At 50.8% G+C, this 18,805-nt stretch overlaps 8 protein-coding genes across 8 annotated transcripts; 5 read left to right on the top strand and 3 right to left on the bottom strand.

The window, feature by feature from the left end:
* Positions 1-80: 80 nt before the first annotated feature.
* Positions 81-4,984, bottom strand: QC763_0019440 (NRPS protein; the record flags this gene model as incomplete). The annotated part of the gene is made up of 2 exons (XM_062905380.1): positions 81-227; positions 293-4,984. 2 exons carry the CDS (start codon positions 4,982-4,984, stop codon positions 81-83), a joined length of 4,839 nt encoding a protein of 1,612 aa, XP_062771287.1.
* A 630-nt stretch (positions 4,985-5,614) lies between these two features.
* Positions 5,615-7,809, top strand: QC763_0019430 (uncharacterized protein; the record flags this gene model as incomplete). Its single annotated transcript, XM_062905379.1, has 4 exons — positions 5,615-5,655; positions 5,842-5,983; positions 6,039-7,724; positions 7,780-7,809. The coding sequence occupies 4 exons, from the start codon at positions 5,615-5,617 to the stop codon at positions 7,807-7,809; spliced, it is 1,899 nt and encodes a 632-aa protein (XP_062771286.1).
* Positions 7,810-8,284: 475 nt separating this feature from the next.
* On the top strand, positions 8,285-10,504 carry QC763_0019420 (putative NRPS-like protein biosynthetic cluster). Its single transcript, XM_062905378.1, has 5 exons — positions 8,285-8,849; positions 8,905-9,208; positions 9,266-9,648; positions 9,711-10,043; positions 10,106-10,504. The coding sequence occupies exons 1-5, from the start codon at positions 8,456-8,458 to the stop codon at positions 10,429-10,431; spliced, it is 1,740 nt and encodes a 579-aa protein (XP_062771285.1). The 5' UTR covers positions 8,285-8,455; the 3' UTR covers positions 10,432-10,504.
* A 238-nt stretch (positions 10,505-10,742) lies between these two features.
* Positions 10,743-11,835, bottom strand: QC763_0019410 (uncharacterized protein; the record flags this gene model as incomplete). The annotated part of the gene is made up of 2 exons (XM_062905377.1): positions 11,454-11,835; positions 10,743-11,403 (listed from the first exon to the last, which is right to left on the bottom strand). The coding sequence occupies exons 1-2, from the start codon at positions 11,657-11,659 to the stop codon at positions 10,743-10,745; spliced, it is 867 nt and encodes a 288-aa protein (XP_062771284.1). The 5' UTR covers positions 11,660-11,835.
* Positions 11,836-12,105: 270 nt separating this feature from the next.
* On the top strand, positions 12,106-13,044 carry QC763_0019400 (uncharacterized protein; the record flags this gene model as incomplete). Its single annotated transcript, XM_062905376.1, has 1 exon — positions 12,106-13,044. One exon carries the CDS (start codon positions 12,106-12,108, stop codon positions 13,042-13,044), a length of 939 nt encoding a protein of 312 aa, XP_062771283.1.
* A 440-nt stretch (positions 13,045-13,484) lies between these two features.
* On the top strand, positions 13,485-14,473 carry QC763_0019390 (uncharacterized protein; the record flags this gene model as incomplete). Its single annotated transcript, XM_062905375.1, has 6 exons — positions 13,485-13,673; positions 13,735-13,797; positions 13,866-14,002; positions 14,060-14,075; positions 14,145-14,247; positions 14,316-14,473. Exons 1-6 carry the CDS (start codon positions 13,581-13,583, stop codon positions 14,471-14,473), a joined length of 570 nt encoding a protein of 189 aa, XP_062771282.1. The 5' UTR covers positions 13,485-13,580.
* A 610-nt stretch (positions 14,474-15,083) lies between these two features.
* Positions 15,084-15,431, bottom strand: QC763_0019380 (uncharacterized protein; the record flags this gene model as incomplete). The annotated part of the gene is made up of 1 exon (XM_062905374.1): positions 15,084-15,431. One exon carries the CDS (start codon positions 15,429-15,431, stop codon positions 15,084-15,086), a length of 348 nt encoding a protein of 115 aa, XP_062771281.1.
* A 1,796-nt stretch (positions 15,432-17,227) lies between these two features.
* QC763_116505 (uncharacterized protein) lies at positions 17,228-18,392 on the top strand (the record flags this gene model as incomplete). Its single annotated transcript, XM_062908221.1, has 2 exons — positions 17,228-17,687; positions 17,866-18,392. 2 exons carry the CDS (start codon positions 17,228-17,230, stop codon positions 18,390-18,392), a joined length of 987 nt encoding a protein of 328 aa, XP_062771280.1.
* Between the last annotated feature and the right edge of the window lie 413 nt (positions 18,393-18,805).

Raw genomic sequence — 18,805 nt, 5'->3', positions numbered from 1 at the left:
ATGACTTGGGAAGAACCCATCGAGAAAGGCGGGGAACGTTGCACTTCTGAGAGAATTCTTTAGGGTAGATCTGCCTAATTCTATGCTACTAGAGCCTTCACTCTACCCCAAAAATCCTCAGCTACTTTCGTCATACCATCCTTGTCGAACAACAGCTCATCGAACTCGAATGATGGCTTGAAGGTATCATCATCAGTGATGTGCATGACCCTCACCAACACATCAAACTAATCCGCCATTTGTGTTAGCAAATCATGCGCAGGAAAAGTCAGAACAGTGACCTAGTACTCACATGCCAAGGATCCCTCGACTTTCTCAGATCGTCATCTACTCTCAGGCTCGACGTTTCGACAGCTGTCGGTCTTCTCTGGAAGTTCACCGCCGTATTGAACAGCTTCTTCACACCCAGCTCAGTCTCAATAACCTCTCTCACGTTGCTTGAAGTATGAGAACTATCTTCATCCCGCTGGGACTGCATTCGCTGGGCTAGCCTCGCCAACTGCTCTGGATCCCCGTCACTTAACACGTGGTCGATGTGATATGGGAGGACGTTGATAAGCGGGCCAACAATATCAAATACTCCAGGCACATCTTCATCACGCCCAGAAACGACATACTCAAATGCCACACTAGTCGAGTTCGTGTAGGCGCTCAGAGTCTGTGCCCAGGCGGCGTCGAAGATGCTGGCAGGTGTAATGGAGTGTTGGAAGCCGAATGGCTTGAGAGAGGAGGCTTGGATCTCGGGGAGGTAGATGATAGTCTTCTCGGTGCTGTGCAGGGATGGATGTGCTTGTGGATACCCGACCGGGGGAGGCAACAGAGACGGTTTCTGATCACGGAGTACCAAGGCCCAGTGTTCATTGTCCGCGCTAACACGATCTGGGTGATGAGCAGCGACAAAGGCGCCATAGGGTGGAGGCTCATCCGAAACAAGGACGCCCTCTCCATTCTCCTCATATGCGGACAGGAAAGCTTCCTTGATAAGCTTGAGTGACCACCCGTCTATGACCAGGTGATCAAGCTCGATGTGAACAAAGAATCTCTCGCCATGTTGGATAAAGTGGGCTCGATGAGGCAGGAAGCAGTCATCTACTAGTGGTGTTTGGGTGCTGATGAAAGTGGGCTCGGGCTCTTCAGCGGATGCCGAGGATATCGCTATCTCCGGTTCTGCTTTCTTCAATACTGCCTGGACCGGTGGAAGATTGCCGCTTGGGTCTTCGAGGAATATGCTGCGCAAGATGGTATGCTTCTGAACCACACGTTCCCATGCTTGGGCAAGTCTCTCAAGTGCCACAGGCTGATTGGCAAGTGAGAAGACTTCCATGCGCCACGACAATAGGAAAACGGCTGGGTTGAACTTTCTGGCCTTCAGGATCTCTCTCTGGAAGGGCGCGAAAGGATATACATGTTCGATTGTCACTGACGGCTTGTCTTGCAGTCGCGAATGGAGGATGTGGCGGTAGATGGCAGGCAGCGACTCATCATCTCCGACCCATTGGCGAAGCTGGGTGGGTTCTGGTGGTGACATTGGGATCGAGGCTTTACTGCTTTCTTCCACAAGCTCAACAAGATGTCCCAACGTCTTTGTGCTGATGATACTGCGGACTGTGGCCGACAATCCCCATTTCTTCTTGGCTTGCGATGCAATTTGTATGGCAGCAATCGAATCTCCTCCAATCGCAATGAAAGACGTCCCGAGATCAATATGCTCTTCTGGTACATGCAACACTTCACTCCAAAGCTGACGCAAACTCTCCGCCAACGACCCGGGAACAATAGTGCCTTGCCCCGCCTCGGCGTCGGGATCTCCGACGAGTTCCCGATGAAGGCCATAGTCCATATTCTGGATCCAGGTCTTGATCGACTTTCGGTCTATTTTCCCTGAAATGAGCAGAGGCATTTGCTCCAGCGCCACCCAAATGGTGGGAATCATGTAATCGGGAAGCGACCGAGATAGGCGGACCTTCAGCCTCTCCAGAAGAGGTCGTTCCTCCTTTGACACGACGATATCGATATGATTATGGTTCTTCAAGTTTGACTTGGCCGAGCAGACAATAGCGACGATGTTTCGAGCACAAGGTCCCGCGGTTGGAAGAGCAGCAAGAGCGGCGGTGATCATACCTGTCGCCATAAGCTGATTCTCAATCTCACCCAGCTCGATGCGAAATCCTCTCAACTTGACCTGCGTATCGCGTCGGCCAACAATCTGAAAGGTACCATCAGGGTTGTACCGAGCGAGGTCACCCGACCTGTACAACATGTCATATCCTGAGCCTAGCTCTTTGAGCCAGCTTGGAGCTGGTACCCAGGCAGCATCAGTGAGGGCTTTGTCGCCAAAATACCCTCCGCCAAGAAGTCCTCCGGAAATCACGATCTCACCCACGCATCCGATCGCGCTCAGTTGGTGGTAGTCCTCAGGATTGACAATCCACATACTGGCTCCGATGGCCTTGCCGATATTTCCGGGGTGTGCATCTGTTGATACCCTCAGATTCCCCGAACACCACACGGCTGTCTCAGAGGGACCATAGGCACATGTCAGATCAACTGAGTCGGCCCATCGGGTGACGGTCTCCTTTGTAATGGGTTCGCCGGCGAGAACAATTGTTCTGATAGTTGGCACGTCCATGGGGTGAAGGAGGTTTGCAACTGTGGGGACAACAAGCATCGTGTTGGCATTCAACGCTGTGATGGCCCCGGCTAGGTTGTTCAGTCTGTCTTCTTCGGATGGCACACAGATACAACCGCCATGGGCAAGGGTGGTGAAGAACTCGCCAATGGAAAGATCAAACGTGTGAGCTCCAAACTGGAGCGTTCTCCAATGCGGACCGGCTGCAAATTCCCGGCCATGATGTACAATCGAAGTGCAAATTGCGGAGTGAGACATGAGAAGGCCTTTCGGTTTGCCTGTGCTACCAGAGGTGAAGAGGAGGTAGGCGATACTGGACGGTACCGAGTTAAACGGTGGGATGGCATCAGCCCTGGGCGCCGGAGGGGGACCATTCAAGGTGATGACATAGCGACACAGTCCATCGAGGACCCTTGCGCCGACATCGGAAGCGAGAGCTACCTCAATGCCAACCCTCTCGACCGATTCTTCGATGCGGCTTCGAGGATGCGCAGGATCGATTGGGACATAGATGCCGCCTGCCTTGAAGACTGCCAAGATGGCCACCACTGTCCAGATAGATTTGTCGAAGCACACGCCCACAAAAGTACCCGTGCTCACACCAGCATCCACCAGCTGTGTCGCCAACGAGGAGGAATGCTCGGCCACCTCGAGGTACGTTAGGGAGCCCTCTAATGAACAGACCGCCACTGCGTTGGGCTGCCTCTTGACCTGCTGCTGGAAGAGATGGTGTATCGTTGTCTCCTCTACAGGGGGTGTAAATGCATTCCACCGCCGAATTTGGCGCAGGTCGTGATCACTAAAAGGAGATATAGATGCCAACTTGGCATCTTTGGTGGATCTGCCCAGCTGTTTCAGAACAACTTCAAAATGGTGTACCATGTTTTCGGCTTGTTGAATCGGAACCAATCTTTCATCATGTTGAACTGCCAGCTTCACATTGTTTCCAGCTGACAATGTCAGAGTGATGACAAGCGGGTATGGGTGATGCTCTTTTTTGCCAAGCGCATCGATATACTTGAGACCCAGCGTTTGTGTCGCAGCCCCAATCGCATCGTCAAAACTCATTGGATGAACAACGAACAACGTCTGAAAGTTAACGGCCGTCGTCTCAGTGCCGGCTAAATGCTTTCGTATTCTGGAGATGCCTGCATGCTCAAATGGTATCATCTCAGCGGCCTGAACTCTCACCCGCGACAGGAAAGAGGCGACTGGTTCCTGGGGATCGACATGCAACGCAATCGGAACGAGGTTGATGGTAGGGCCAGTCATCTCGGAGACTCCTGGGACTGTAGCTGTTCGACCGTTGTTGACGGCTCCAAAGCCCACATCTTCGGTGCCGGTATAGTGTGAAAGGAGAATTGCCCAGGCCGCTCGGAGGATCAGAGCTTTTGTAGCGCCATGCAGTGGGCTAAAGTCCAACACGAACGTCCGCTCAAACAATGATGCCGGGTCAGCATGGAAGTGGGGATCCTGCGGGATAGGCGGGTAAGGTGTTGGATTGAGACCAGACAATGATCTCTTCCAGAAGCTCTTCTCTGACGAGAGGTCCGGGGTGACAGTTGAGGAACGGACGAAAGCCTCAAATGGTTGGCGTTCCACGGTGGGTTCACTGCGAAACCGTCTGGAAACGTCGTCGAAGACTTCGGGAATAGAGGCTCCATCGCAAAGAGCATGATGCACCGTCCACACAAAATGTCGTTGAATACCCCCATCAGGATCTTTGTCCTCCACCACGGTGTAGCGAAAGAACGGGTCGCCTGGGAGCATGGGGCTAGCAGCGTCTCTTTCCAGAAACCACTTCAGGTCAACATCGACGCTATCCCATTGTCCCAGGTCGTTGCTCAACACAACTTGAAGATTACCAGTCCCGCCCTCAAGTTGGCAGATCCTGGTTCGCAGGACTGGGTTTGCTTGAATGGTATCTTCCCAAGCCCGCCGGAAATGGTTGGGAGCAACATGGTTGTCGAGCTTGAACACGAACTGCCTCATGTACAGCGTCTTCCTATCGTCAAACTCTGCCAAGAGGGACTCCTGCATAGGAGTGCATGAGTACACCTTCTCGATGTCCTGAGCGGCAACGTTGCACTTTTTGGCCAAGATCTCCCTATCTTTGAGGGTGATATGGTCGCCCAAGGGTGACGGCACACCTGAAGCAGCCTCGAGGCCTTCTTCAGTTTGTTCAACAGTCGAATTCACCACACGGGCCACCTCTGCCATGTCAGCCAGCGCGGCATTCAGGAATATCTGTTCCATGGTGAGGTGTATGCCTTGGCGTCTTGCAGCTGTGATTAACCTTTGTGCCATGACAGAGTCGCCCCCGACCTCGAAGAAAATATCGTCATCACCAAACATGGATGGGTCATCCCGAAGCACCTCGGCCCATATCTCACGCAGTCTTTCCTTCACTGGATCTATTTCCACGATCCATTCTTGATGCCCGACTCTCTTCTCGAACTAAAACGAGACCATGACACCAATTAGCAATGATTCAAAGTCATCGATTCAAGTAGCATACCTGGCCGATCTGATGTTGAGGATGGTTCCCCCGATCTCCGGGAATGGGTGACTCCAGCATCTTGGAGGCTATCGCAACGGTGTGCATAAGGAAGGCTGCAAGAAAATAGAGGTTGTTGGCTGCGGCACATACACATGTACCTTCCTCCAATCCTCACCTATATTAAACACGCTGAAATACTCTCCTCCCAAAGCCAGATTTGCGACTCACTGCGCGTTACAGGCCGTGTCTCCGTCGGAGACTCTTCCCGGTGAGTCAATGAAGGTCGGGGTGGGATTTCCTGATGAAGAAAAGAAATACCGGAAGGATGAGGCCAGAGTATTCTTCTCGGCCCCCGAACCGGACATGATACGGTAGTCAATCCGGCTGAAGCGAACCGAGCTCGGTATTACGGTCGTCCCGGATGTAATGCTGCATGCGTGTGGCGCTGTCAATGTCCAGATGCACAATCGGCTGACCCAGGCGTGATGAGCTTCGGAAACCCTGTTTCCAAATCGGGAGGAAAGAGGTATGGTTCTTTTGAAGAGATGCATATCTCGTTTATAAGTTACCTAGTAATTGGCGGTTACCTGTGTATGGAGCAGTTCAGAGTCGCATCAACTGTCGTCCATTTTATCCATCTAGCTGAGCACGATGTAAGCATTGTAATTCGAGATTGAAGATATACCGTGACTAACAACGTGGTATTAATCAGGGTCACCAACAACACAGTGAAGAAGTACACCCCATTCCCAGCTTTGCATTTTCCAGAGCGGAAATGGCCCCAGAAAACGTTGACAAAGCCGCCGCGGTGGCTGTCAACCGACCTGAGAGATGGGAATCAGGCCTTGGTACAGGTAAGCTCAAGGCTGTCAATAATCTCCAAGCGTCAGATGCTAACTCTTCTTCCAGCCTATGGATGGTGACGCCAAGCTTCGCTTCTTCCAGCATCTGGTCAAGTTTGGCTACAAGGAAATCGAAGTCTCGTACCCATCAGCCAGCCAGACCGAATTCGATTTCACCAGGCGGCTCATCACCACCGGTGCAATCCCAGATGATGTCTGGATCCAAGTAATGGCTCCCTGCCGCGAGGAGCTGATCAGAACCACCATTGAGGCAGCAAGAGGCGCCAAGAAAGTGATCGTGCACATTCACCTTTCTACATCTGAAGTCTTCCGGGAGGTGGTCTTCAACATGACCGAACAAGAGACCATCGAGCTGGCCGTCCGATGTGCACGGTTGATTCGCAATCTCACCAAAGATTCAGCCGATCCGGAAATGCGGCAGACTGAGTGGACGCTGGAATTCACCCCTGAGAACTTTCAAGATACCTCCCTGGAGTTTGCCCTGGAGATCTGTGAGGCAGTGAAGGCAGCCTGGGAACCGACAGAAGAGAACAAGATTATCTTCAACGTGGCAGCGACAGTCGAAGTAGCAATGCCCAATGTGTTTGCAGACCAAATCGAGTACTTCTGCACCCACATATCCGATCGGGAAAAGGTCAGCGTATCGCTGCATAATCACAATGATCGTGGCTGCGCTGTGGCCGCTACAGAAATGGGTCAGCTTGCCGGTGCGGATCGAGTGGAAGGCTGTCTATTTTCCAACGGAGAACGGACAGGCAATGTCGATTTGGTGACTCTCGCGCTGAACCTCTACACTCAGGGGGTGGACCCGGGCATTGACTTTGGCAACCTCAACGAAGTGGTCGACATGGTCGAAGAGCTCACCAAAATTCCGGTCCACTTTCGGGCACCATACGCTGGCAAATACACGTTCTGCACATTTACTGGCACCCACCAAGACGCCATACGCAAGGGCTACAAGTCCAGAGCCCGTTTGGAGGAGAGGTCGGGACCCTCAGCAAAATGGCAAATGCCATATCTTCCCATGGATCCTGCGGACTTGGGGAGGAAGCATGAAGCTATCATTCGCCTCAACTCTCAGAGTGGCAAAGGTGGTATTGGCTGGTTCGTGAATACGGTCTTCGAGGTCGATATGCCAAGAGACCTCGAGGTCGCCTTTACGAGGGTGGTCAAGAGCTACTCTGAAGAGAAGGGTGTTGAAATCACACATGATATCATTGAGGAACTTTTCAGGTCTCACTACATGCTCCCAAAGCCAGAGGGTGTGCAGCTTCTGAGCTGCAATCTGAGAACCGGGAAGACTTGCAGTGCAAGATCCAACGGCGTAAAAGGTGTCAACGGGATGAACGGCCACGCCGTCAGTGGCGTGAATGGCGTAAACGATCACGCCAACGGTCACGCCAACGGCAAACCAAAGCCCAACGGAAAGCCTGCTATACATGAACATACCAAAACGGTACACCTGCAGGCCAATATTGCTATCCAAGGAGTCAGACAAACCATTTCTGGCTCAGGAGATGACATTTTAACAAGCCTGGTGGACGCTGTACGCGGTCTCGGCTTCTGCTTTGACGTGCTCGACTACAAAACGGAGTGGCAGCATCACGAAGGAGCGGGGGAGAATGACGAGTCGACACGGAGAAGCGCCGGCTTCGTCAAGCTGGTGTCAGGGGACAAAACCGCTTGGGGAGTGGGTATTCAGGAAGATTCAATCCTGGCATCATTACATGCAGTAAGTCATGCAGCAAACTCCAACAGCGAAAATACGATCGCTAACAGAAATCAAGATTTTGAGCGCAGCCGCAAAGCTGGAGTAGGGTAACAGGAGACTTCCTGGCCTCAAGGCTGTGGTACTGTTACGCACTGTGTTGAAAGTGGAGTAAGGAGTCTTGGCGTTATTTTTTGGCGGCCCCATTTCAGGGGCTCAGAGGCAAGTAAATAAAAGCTAAAAGTCCGGAATATCTGGACTCAATCAATAACCAATTCTTGTTCCCAACGTACAAAAATATTTTTGAGCTGCGTTGCCTTGATATGGTGAAATTGCCTTTGGCTGTGCCAATCCATTTTGCACACATGTTTACGTCATTGACGATTTTTGTTGCCAACGCCGTTTCTTGGGCTTCCACATCCACGTTTGGTGATCATGCACATCTGGGCATATTACGGTGCTATGTTTTAGGTTCCTAAAGGGGTAACACAAAAGCCGTGATGGATTTGCCCCCTGCAAATAACCCTTGCTCCCCGCCCTATTGTTCGGTCAGCTTACGTGCCTAAGCGATGGGACCGATCGAAGAGCGGACACGCTGACAGAGATGGTAAGAAAATGCCGGCTACAGTGCAGCATAGCTTTCGCCATCACGGAGATGCTATGCGGAACGGACGGCTACGCAGGCCTCATATGAATGGAGGTATGTTGACGATGACGAAGCCTCGCCTTTCTGTTCCACGGCAACGCGCATAATTATGGATCAGCTATTCTCAAATACTGCCTCTACGATGTTCTCAGAAGACCTTCAGGGTGTCACGTTCAAGGCACCCCCGTCCCCACCGCTGCCGGATTTCAATATTGGCCGACTGCTGGACAGGCAAGCACAGGAATACCCGGAAAGAGTAGCGATTGTGTCTCGATGGCAGAACAGCCGTGTAAACTATCAAGAGCTACACAAAGATTGCCGGGATATTGCAAACAGCCTGCTACATCATGGCGTGCGTCCGGGTGACCATGTGATTGTCCTTGCGGGCAACACCCTCGAGTACGCTAAGCTGTTCTTCGCCACGGGTGCGATAGGTGCCGTATTCTCCATCATCAACCCGACATTTACTACAGAGGAGGTAATGTCTGCGGTGGAGCTTCTTGGTAAGGTTATAAACTAGCTTGCCTAGTTATCCCAGTGATCTAACACAACCCACAGAGCCCACCGTTATTTTCGTCGCCGACAGGATCGGGTATCGCAAGAATAGTGGGCTTCTCGCAGAGCTCACGCAGCTCAAGGCGCAGAGTCCGCTCATTGTCCGGTTGCCGGCTGTTACAGCGGTTGAGACTATAGCTCAAGGGGTTGTTCCATGGGATGAATTTCTCCAGCGTGGCTCAAGCCATAGTCAAGAAGACGGCCTGCTGGCCCAGTATTGGGCAAAATCGGACCCGAATGACACATTTTGCGTGCAATTTACGAGTGGAACCACTGGTCCGAGAAAGGCGGCGATGTTATCACACCGGTAGGCAGATGCGCAACAGGGATCCGAGGAGTCTCAAACAGCTAACGCGAAGAACAGGAACCTGATCAGCAATGCCTGGCTGGTGGGAAATCGGCTCGGATACACACCGGACGACTCTACCTGCTGCCTGGCGCCACTATTTCACTGTTTTGCACTGATCTGTGGCATCATTGCACCTATCATGTATGGCGGCGCAGCTGTGATCCCGTCGGATGTCTTCCTCGCAGGCGCGAGCCTTGAGGCGCTTTCGGAAGAGAGGTGCACGGTGATCCACGGCGTGGCCACCATGTTTCAAGCTTTGCTGGACCATCCGGATGCTGCGAAACATGCATCTAACTTTCGTCTGCGGACTGGCATTGTGGCAGGTTCAACCCTCTCACGTAGTTGGATCAAGCGTCTCGATGAAGTGTTTGGGTTTACTGGACTTGCTTACGGTTACGGTATGGACACCCCCCGGCCCGAGAAATCGCAAATGGTGAGTTTGAACTGACATCAAGAGTAGGCATGACAGAGTTGTCCTGCATGGTATTTTTGACGGACCCGTCACGGGTGTCACTGCTTGACGATCACACTTCTGTGGGCACTCTGTTGCCGCACAGTTATGCTCGGGTTGTCGACAGCAAATTAAATGTGCTCCCTGCCGGTGTCCCTGGCGAGCTGCTCATTTTCGGATACCTTGTCTTCAAAGGATACTACAAGAACCCAGCGAAGACGGATCAAGCTTTGGTCCGTGATGCACAAGGTCGGGCTTGGTTGCGAACGGGCGATCTTGTGTCTATAAACGCAGCAGGTCGGTGCACTATCAGGGGAAGAGTCAAGGATATGATTAAACGAGGTAGGCCTGGGTCACGCCATCAACTTCATGATGTAAATTTTACTGACAAAAAGACTACCCAGGCGGAGAGAACATCTTCCCAGCAGATGTCGAGGCAGCTCTGGAGAAACACCCTGGTATTGTTGCGGCTGCTTGCATTGGCATTCCCGATGAGTACTGGGGTGAGATTGTGGGCGTGTTTGTCAAGCGTGAGTCTGGAAGCAAACTTGGCGAAAGAGAGCTCAAGCTTTGGCTCCGAAACAAGGTTGCTCCTCATAAGATGCCAGAACGGTTCTTTTGGCTCGGAGATGGAGGTGGCATCCCGGACGAGTTGCCTTTCAATCACACAGGCAAGCTGATGAAAGGTGAACTGCGTGATATTGCCACGGCATTGGCAAAGGAAAAGTGATGTCTTGGCGGTGTAGAGCTTGAAATAGAATATCAGTCATTTGATAAATACAGTTTGTTAATCCGATCATATAGACCCCATGAAGTTTTGGGAGTTTCGTTGCCGTTCTTAGAGATTTAAGCCCTCATACTCCCTAATGCCAATTTATACGTCTCGAACTGGCAGCTTCATAAGGTACCTAAGGTATGCGCCTAAACACCTAGCCCTACAAAACGCCAACTCGAGAACATACCCGACTGAGGAAACTCATCAATTAAAATGTTTTGTTTGATCATGTAGCGAACACTTGACTTGTTATTGAGGCAGGTACGCTAAAGCCTTTTGGCGCTGAAGTATTGCTGTCTAACATCATTGCCCCCCTGCCAATTAACCCCATTATCCCAGCCTTCGGACTTGTATGGCACAAGCGTCGAAGAAACATCCCACTTGCCATCTGGAGCCGTGTCCCACAATTGCTTGATTGTTTCAGAGCTGTGATGGTACAAATCCCACCCAAGCGCATTTCTGCGCAGCACGCCCCCCTTCTCTTCTGTAGCCATGTGTCTCCCAAACACCAAAGAGCCCGCCTTTGGTCTCAAAAGCTTGTCCAACTGTGCAACAATGGCGACCTGTTGCTCAAAGCTGAACAGATGCAAGAAGGATCCGAGGAAGATGATGTCGACTCTGCCACGATACTCGGCCAGGAAATCCTCAGCAAAGACATCTCCGGTGCAAAAGTGGACCTTTAGCCGCTCCCGGTCACCGAAAAGCTCGTAGCCGAGGTCGATGAATCGAGATTCTGTGTCGACACCGATGATGTTGTCCGATGGTGCTCCATCATGCACCAGTTTCCGGATGTCCTGTCCAAAACAGCAACCGAGGTCAAGGAAGGTTTCTCCAGCGCGGACACGCTCCAAGACCTCGGGGTAGGCAGGGGATAAACAGGCAGGGAAGTCTAGGAATCGGAAGACGCCGATGCATGGATAAGGGAGACTGGAAGAGTCAGCCAAACAATAGTTTCAGGGGGTGTATTTGATGCTTACATTTCCCACGCTTGGTCTCTGATGGTGTGGATATGGTCAAGAATCTTTTCGTCGGGGATCTTGGAATATTCCCGAAAGATCTGAAGAGCAGTGTCGGGAACACGGTTGAGCGTTGCTTGATACCACGCGACATTTCGAGGCGCCTTCTTCATGCCATTTGTCCAGTCCACGGACTTGGGGTCAATAGCTGGGGCAACAGTTGTCATTGTTACGGGCTGCTAGAAGGCTCGAGGATAGAAGTCAAAGTGTTGAAGGTGAGTATCAATAATTGCTCGATCGGCAACCAAAAAGATGGGTTTGATTCCATCCATAAGTAAAGTAAACACACGAGGGCAAAATAACATACATGCATGCAGTTATCTTCCTCCGGCGTTGGCATTGCCTGAATCGGCATTGAAGGATCACCGATTTCGGAGCAGCCTGCTCGTTGGTTGCCGGACATCAATGAAACAGGTAGTAATATTCCGACAAAAGACGTAATTCCGCGATATTGGCAACATCATGAGTTTAGTGTACCAAATAAATGAACTGTTCGATCCAGATAAGCTGGCGATAGAAATGCGCGCAAGCTGATCTCGATCCTGTGATTCTCGCGGACGCAGCACAGCCACCTCCAGCACAGAACCCCATCACTTCGACGCAGCATTTCAATATGGCAACAGTCCTTGAGACAAACAAACCGGCTCCTGCTGCGGAGCCCGGCTTCTCAGTAAAGGAAGGCGCCAACTGGTCCGAATACCTCTCCTTCCGCCCCGTGTACCCACAGTCTTTCTTCGGCCGCATCTACGAATATCACTTTCAGAAGCCCCAGGCGACTTCAACAACGGCCCAAGATATTGGAGCCGGCTGCGGCATTGTCTCCTCAAACTTGGCCTCCCGTTTCAACAAAGTGATCGTCTCGGACCCCAACGATGGCTACACCACACTCGCTCGGAAACTTCTTGTCGAGCAGTCTAGGCTTCCAGCGTCCAAATTCACCTTTCTACAGGAGGGCGCAGAGAAAAGCTCTGTCCAGTCCGGGACAGTGGATTTGGTCACGGCCTGTGAGATGATGCACTGGACAAACGTTGACGTGGCCGTCAAAGAATTCGGCAGAGTCCTCAAGGCTGGCGGCACCCTCGCCATCACTTACTACACCGTGCCCAGGATCGTCGGCAACGAGCCAGCCCAGAAGATCTGGAGGCAAATTTGGCGGGCTTATGCCGAACGGGCCCAGGGAGAGCTGTACGATCATGCTTTCGGCATTGTTAACTCAGGGTTTCAGTGCATCGGACTCCCTGAGGCGGAATGGGGAAGTGTCAAGAGGGTGTACATCAACTCAGGAGGGAGCACTGTGCCTTTCCAGATTGATGACAGGTTGGCTGAGAGTAGAGTCAGAGGCGATGAGGAGGCAATCTGGTTGGAAGGCGATAAAGACTGGTATGACGAGCAAGGTCTTGACTGGCTGAAGGGTTACCTCGCAACATGGGTGCCACGAATCCCAGAGGCGGATATCCAGGACCTTTGGGATGCTTTGGAGGCTGCATTGAATGGAAAGAAGGCGAGCCTGGAAACACCACTTGTGTTGATCTTCGCCACCAAGAAAGCATAGGTAGTCCATTAGTACACAGCCGACCTTTCCATAGGTAATCAAGCCTACATTACGTAAAGATGCAGATTCCACACAAACCTGAAAACATTGACTCACTTTGCAAAATGATGTTAATCTACATCTCCCGGGTGCCCCACAATTCTTGGATGCTCGCAGAAAACCTGGCACGATCTCTCGAAACATTGCGTGATCTTTGCCCTCCGGCATAGAGTTACAAATCACATCGTTACAGCAGAAATCGCCGTAAATGTCAAGTGTTTGACCATCTCAGTCGTCCTGGAACCAATCGAATACCGTCTTTTTTGCTTAAACAGGTAGGAATAAGCCGAGTTTCTTTCAGGCCTTGGGCATCGGTCAGCGTCACATCTGCAACCTCGGATCACCTAAACTAAAATAGGAAAGAAAGTATAACGGATATTCCAAGCGCTGCAGATGGTGATTATTAGGGATGCTTCAGCCTACAAAGCTTTTCAAAGTTGGCCAACGCACCTTGTATCCTTCGAACGCGAACCCGGAGTCAATCCCAAGCGTCCAAGATGTCCCTCAAGCTCCTCAGTCACCATTCCACAGCTCGTGAGATCAAGCAGCTTCCGGGCTATCCCCGGTTGAAGCCTGCTTACATCTTGAAGGTGAGTTCAACTCTGGCAACAATTCCCATGGTCGTGAAAGCACACTAACCGGAGTTTGCAGATCAACATTGGCAACATTTTGAAGGTGGGAACCGTGGGTTCTGGCCAAAACCTATCTCTCGTGGTTCGTATGAATATGACTCAAGTCCGGGAATCTTTTGGGTGCTGAGTCTTTGTGTTACATGTTAACAGGAAACCGGAACCGGCACCCTGACGACAGCTGAGGGCTACGATTGTCCTGTCGACGGCGAGATTGTCTACGGCGCAGACTGGCTCTTGAACGAGCCAGACGGAGAGCATGCCATTCCCAACCTGAAGCTCCTCATCAAGTAAGGTCCAATCTTTCACTTATATTGGACGGAATTGTCTGCTTACAGTTGTTGTAGAACCAAGGACGGTGCCGTAAGTTCCCAGCCAGGAGTCATATCTGCAACTGGAAGTAGAAGTGGCACTAAACAGCAGACGTAATAGATCCTGAGCTCTGAGTACACAGGCACAGGCGTCTTCAGCAAGCCGGTCCTCGACATGTGGGCTGGTGACGAAAACGCAAAGACATTCCCGTTTGGAATCTCTTGTAAGTGCTCTACTCAATCTCGATCACTGTGGTGACATGTAGACCTGCGTTTTAACGCCATGTTCAAGCAACATACCATACCTTCCAATCCGGTGACCCCAAATACAAGCACCTGCAGTACAAGACGTTTGTTGGAAATGGACGGTTTGTTGTGAACGACGACCGCTCCATCACTGTTGAGTCGCGGATCTCTGAGGTCATTCCTAGCAATGACTTGGATTGTTAGGCGGGCTGCTGTGTCGGAGAATGTCATGGTATTGACAGGCCTGAGGTAGAAAGGCAATTGCTAGTCTTACGGAGTTAGGCCTTGTCAACAGTGATGTTTCAAGAACGATTGGCTGCACTCTGCATTTTTCTTGAGCAATGTTGCTATGCTGCCTACGGTATATCACCACCGATAGTCTTGGACATGAATTCAACAGGCCAGAACGTACGGTGTCTGGCCACCAGGCATGTAGATACCTAGGAAACAAGGACCACGTGAATGAAAGCAAGTGGGGGGGTATATGCTCCGGATACACCATAGAATTTAATTAAGCAACCCTGGAGCCGGTACTCATTGGAGCTCTTATAAGGCGATACCGCATCGTCATCGTCTATATCTCACTACAAAGAGCGTCATGGATGCCAGTGCTGCATAAAAAAGATAAGATGAGCTTTTCGAGACTGTCTGTGACATGACGTGTACTTGCAATTCCTAGATACAGGATGTTCTTGCTGCCTTAAGTCCTACCAGCACCAACATCTGTCTACCAAGAAACGGACCGAGATCTGTTGAATGTAACTGCCATCAATCATATCCCCCCATGGAACCCTGCCGCGCGGCTCCTCGCCTATCAGATCAATGTAACGCGGAAAGCTTGATCCCCGGCCGGGATGTTATAACAAATTTGTTCTATATCCCTCTTGATGACGCTGCCATCGGCGCTGTCGCCGTCGCCCTTGACCTCGATCACCTGCACGACGGAGCCGGACTCGTCAGTTGTGGATTCGGAGGGTCCAGTGAGGAGCCCACGGCCCACCATTCCGCAGTTTGCGGTGTTGATCAATTCCACTCGTGTGGACACGGTAGTGGCGTAGTCGATCGACGCCGCCTGCGTCCGGACGTTGACGCAGGCGTTGGCGGTCCCCTGGTAGGCCCACAGGAAGGAGCCCTGGCAGTTCGGGTTGCCCCACCCGGACATGTATCAGACTGTCCAAGAACAACACTGTCAGTCAATCGAGAGAGGTAAGAAGGCGAGATGTTGACGTACAGGCGTCAGCGCGGATGTCGAGGTGCGCGGGGACGCTAGAGGAATCCGACAGATGTCAGTATATGTACGCGTCCGACGGAAGTGTGTGATCGTTTGAAAATCATGGATAGGGTTGGATGGAATTGAAACATACGGAGTGGCGGCGGCGAGACCGGCTACCGTGAGGGAGAAAAGACTGCTAGAGAGCTTCATCTTGATGACTTTCCGAAGGTCAGTGGAGGTGACGAGGTCCAAGTTGTTGGCTGTTGGGCTATGCTGGGCTGTGATGGGCTCTGCTAGGCTCTGTTGACTTCTGGCTTTCTTTCTCCCCCGACTTAAAAGGGCAGCACGCCTGGTTCACATAGACTTTTTTTTGTTCTTCCAACAGTCCCGTTCACGGCTTCTTTGCTGCTCGCTCCGGCGGTGTGCGAAGGCAAGCATGGGCTTTGTGTTAAGGATCGCAAGGTGACACTCGTTGGGTTTACAGAACCAACTGAGGTCCAACATACCGTTGGCAGTTGGTTCTGTAGGCCACCTCCTACATATCATTGGCAGTTGGTCCTGTAGCCCCAACGAGTATTCTAGGTATGTGTAATTCTATGTTACATAGTTCCTGCTTACGACATTAGCTGCTTGAATCAGGGGCCACATCAGGTGTACTACATTCCTCTTGATGATACCTAGGCACGTAAGCAGGCACTTAACCCCTGTATATAGTATTGTCCGTTGAGACAGCACCTTGCCGTGCACCGGTTTGGCTACACCCTTTTACAACCCAGACTAACCTTCAGAGAATCACTCTCAGAGAGACTGGGCTCTGGAACCGCCACAATCTTGCAAGTACTACGAAGTACTATTACGCTTAAATTTATTTACAGATTTCAATAGTGCAAATTAAAATCCAAAGCTATCAAAACAAAAATACTAAACGAATTTCTAAACAGAGAGGTGCTTTGTATAGACTACGGAAGGAGGATCTTGTGTGACGAACCCCTATCCGTAATACTCAACGTTGGGGTGACTGTATAAAGTGTAGAAAAGGATGATGAAATTAAGAGAGTTCCGTGAGCAAGCATCCCACCTTAAGAAAGTGTGGGACCCACTTTTCGGGTATCAATCCGGAACCTCTGAAAGGGACATACAGTTAAAGGTAAAATCTAGATGAATGGTTTGGTGTAGCTAAACAGTGCACAACGGATGGTGGTCCTTAGTGTCACGACGCTGACACATGCGGAGCGCAGAACGCCACCCCGGCCAATCAGTGGATAAGCCAATAAGAGGTTCACAATTATCACGGGTGTCACTTGTGAAAAGTGATAATCGGTCTATATATACAGAGAAACTAGATAGCTTGTAGATAGTTCCGCAGTATGCAATCACAGCTTGTATTCACGGTATCTTGTGTTTACATTGAGATATCTTGTTATGCACTGTTTAGCTGCACCGAACCAATTGTTAGAAGTAGCCTTTAACCGAGTATCCCTTTCAGAGGTTCTGTACAGGGGTTCGTCACATAGATAGAGAGCTGTATAGTTCATTCGAAGAGTTTGTCGGACAGCTACTACTTTAAGTATCCATCCCTGAGACCCCTATTTGATTTCATTTTCGAAATTCGTCACCGTTTCCACCAGACTCTTTCGACCCATTAGTCTATAACGTTAGATATATCTTAGCTTATATATAGTTTGCTGCTACTGAAAACGATAAGCTAATTTCAACGTCGCAGTGACAGTTATTTTCAGATGATGATGAAAATAACAACAACAGCAGAGAGGGTGGGGTGCCACTTGTTATTGCGACACCCCATAAGCGAGTCCGAAAACGGCAAAACATTTCCCTCGACCGGAAAGAACAGAAGGCATTCCAAGATTGTGGCAGCAACGCTGGAGTACTCGCGCTTATACGCCAGGTTTCGCTCGACTTTTGATAAATTTCTCACCAATCGGAAGCTTTACTTGGCCAGCAACGAATGCCCCCGGTTTCCGCTGAATGCGAGGCCCACACAGGTGTATATGTTGAGGATCATTGACGACACCCTCAAGTTTGGCAGGGTTGGATCATTAATCGGCGGCAACTATCGTCTTGCGGACTGCAAAGAGAGATGGCAAGACTTTTTGAAGGAGTTGAAAGTCACCGGAGATATGACCGTCGGGGATAGTGACTCGGACTGGACATCCGGGTCTGAGGAGGAGAGCGATCTCGGTAGAGGTATGTGTTTACATCAGGTTTCCAATCACTCAGGGGAAGCTAAGTAACCCATAACTGGACTTGTCACCAGATTCCCCGTTCAGCTGATGATCTGGCCAGCTCGGCTAGCGGAGCTCCCAGTTCAGAATCCTTGGTTTCCGGCCCGGCCTCGGCGCCGATTTGAGCCACGTGGATGCAGCTTCTTCTCCCGGTGACCCTGCTTCCGGTCCCGACCCCGGTCCAGGCTGGGAGGTTGAGCCGGCCACCCCCAAAGCCACCCGTCATGGGCTTGTGCCTGGCGCGGGTATCCTTGCCTTCGCCGACGGGTTAGCGGCCAACTTGTCGATGATGTTGCGACTGGTGAGGGAGTTTGAAGAAGCCGGTGAGCAGCTTCCCAGGTCGGTCACCGATGTGGTTGCGACCTTTCGGGATTGCTGTGTTGTCTTGGAAGAGTGGCCCCGCCATGAAGGTCCCGGCCAAGTCCAGGATAACTTGATGAGCAGTGGAGAAGATGCAGGGACTCCGATTACGATAGTCTTTTCGTCACACCGTAAGACCGGCCTTTCTTTGTTTTGCTATTTGCTTTTCTTTTGTATGTATCTTTGTATTGGTTTCGATTTGCAAGATGCTGACTCGATAAGTAGCAACCAACGATTTAAGCAGTCCAGTAGTGAGGACGATTGGGCCTGGGGATTTGGGGGCTTTGGAAGATTATTGTCAATTTGATTCGGCCAAGGTCAAGATAGTCGAATTGAATTATAGTAAAAGAAGGGCTGGAAATTTCACCAAGTTACAGTCAAAGATCGAATTATCTATCCAATATCGCCTTTTCGTTTGTCATTCAATATTTTGTATCAACTAATAATATCATTAGCCACCCCATTCCCGTACCTTTAAGTCGTTGGCCACAGCTAAATATTTTGAATTCTTTTTTAGTTAACCCAAGCTAACGATTACTATAGAAGAGGCCGTTATACCTTAGGAACCATCATGAGCAAAACTTAATTTTCAATTAATTTGATAACAGAATCCTAATACCCAAGGGCACTTGCCACAGCCTTGGCCTCAAGTCCTTTGCAGCCAATCCCAAGCTTATACAGAAAGGGGACCTTAAGCGTGATGGCAATATGAATAAAAGG

This window comes from Podospora pseudopauciseta, chromosome 1, assembly GCF_035222475.1.
Source record: "Podospora pseudopauciseta strain CBS 411.78 chromosome 1, whole genome shotgun sequence".
In the NCBI taxonomy this organism is placed as follows: domain Eukaryota; kingdom Fungi; phylum Ascomycota; class Sordariomycetes; order Sordariales; family Podosporaceae; genus Podospora; species Podospora pseudopauciseta.
The sequence above is the reverse complement of the archived record's forward strand: the minus strand, read 5'-3'. Positions and strand labels throughout refer to the sequence as shown.

What these genes read in the sequence shown, in the direction of transcription:
- QC763_0019420 (XM_062905378.1), top strand. Translation starts at nt 8,456, where the DNA reads ATGGATCAGCTATTCTCAAATACTGCCTCTACGATGTTCTCAGAAGAC. An exon ending in GTCTGCGGTGGAGCTTCTTG is followed by an intron (nt 8,850 to 8,904) that starts GTAAGGTTATAA and finishes CACAACCCACAG; the next exon opens with AGCCCACCGTTATTTTCGTC. An exon ending in TGGACTTGCTTACGGTTACG is followed by an intron (nt 9,649 to 9,710) that starts GTATGGACACCC and finishes CATCAAGAGTAG; the next exon opens with GCATGACAGAGTTGTCCTGC.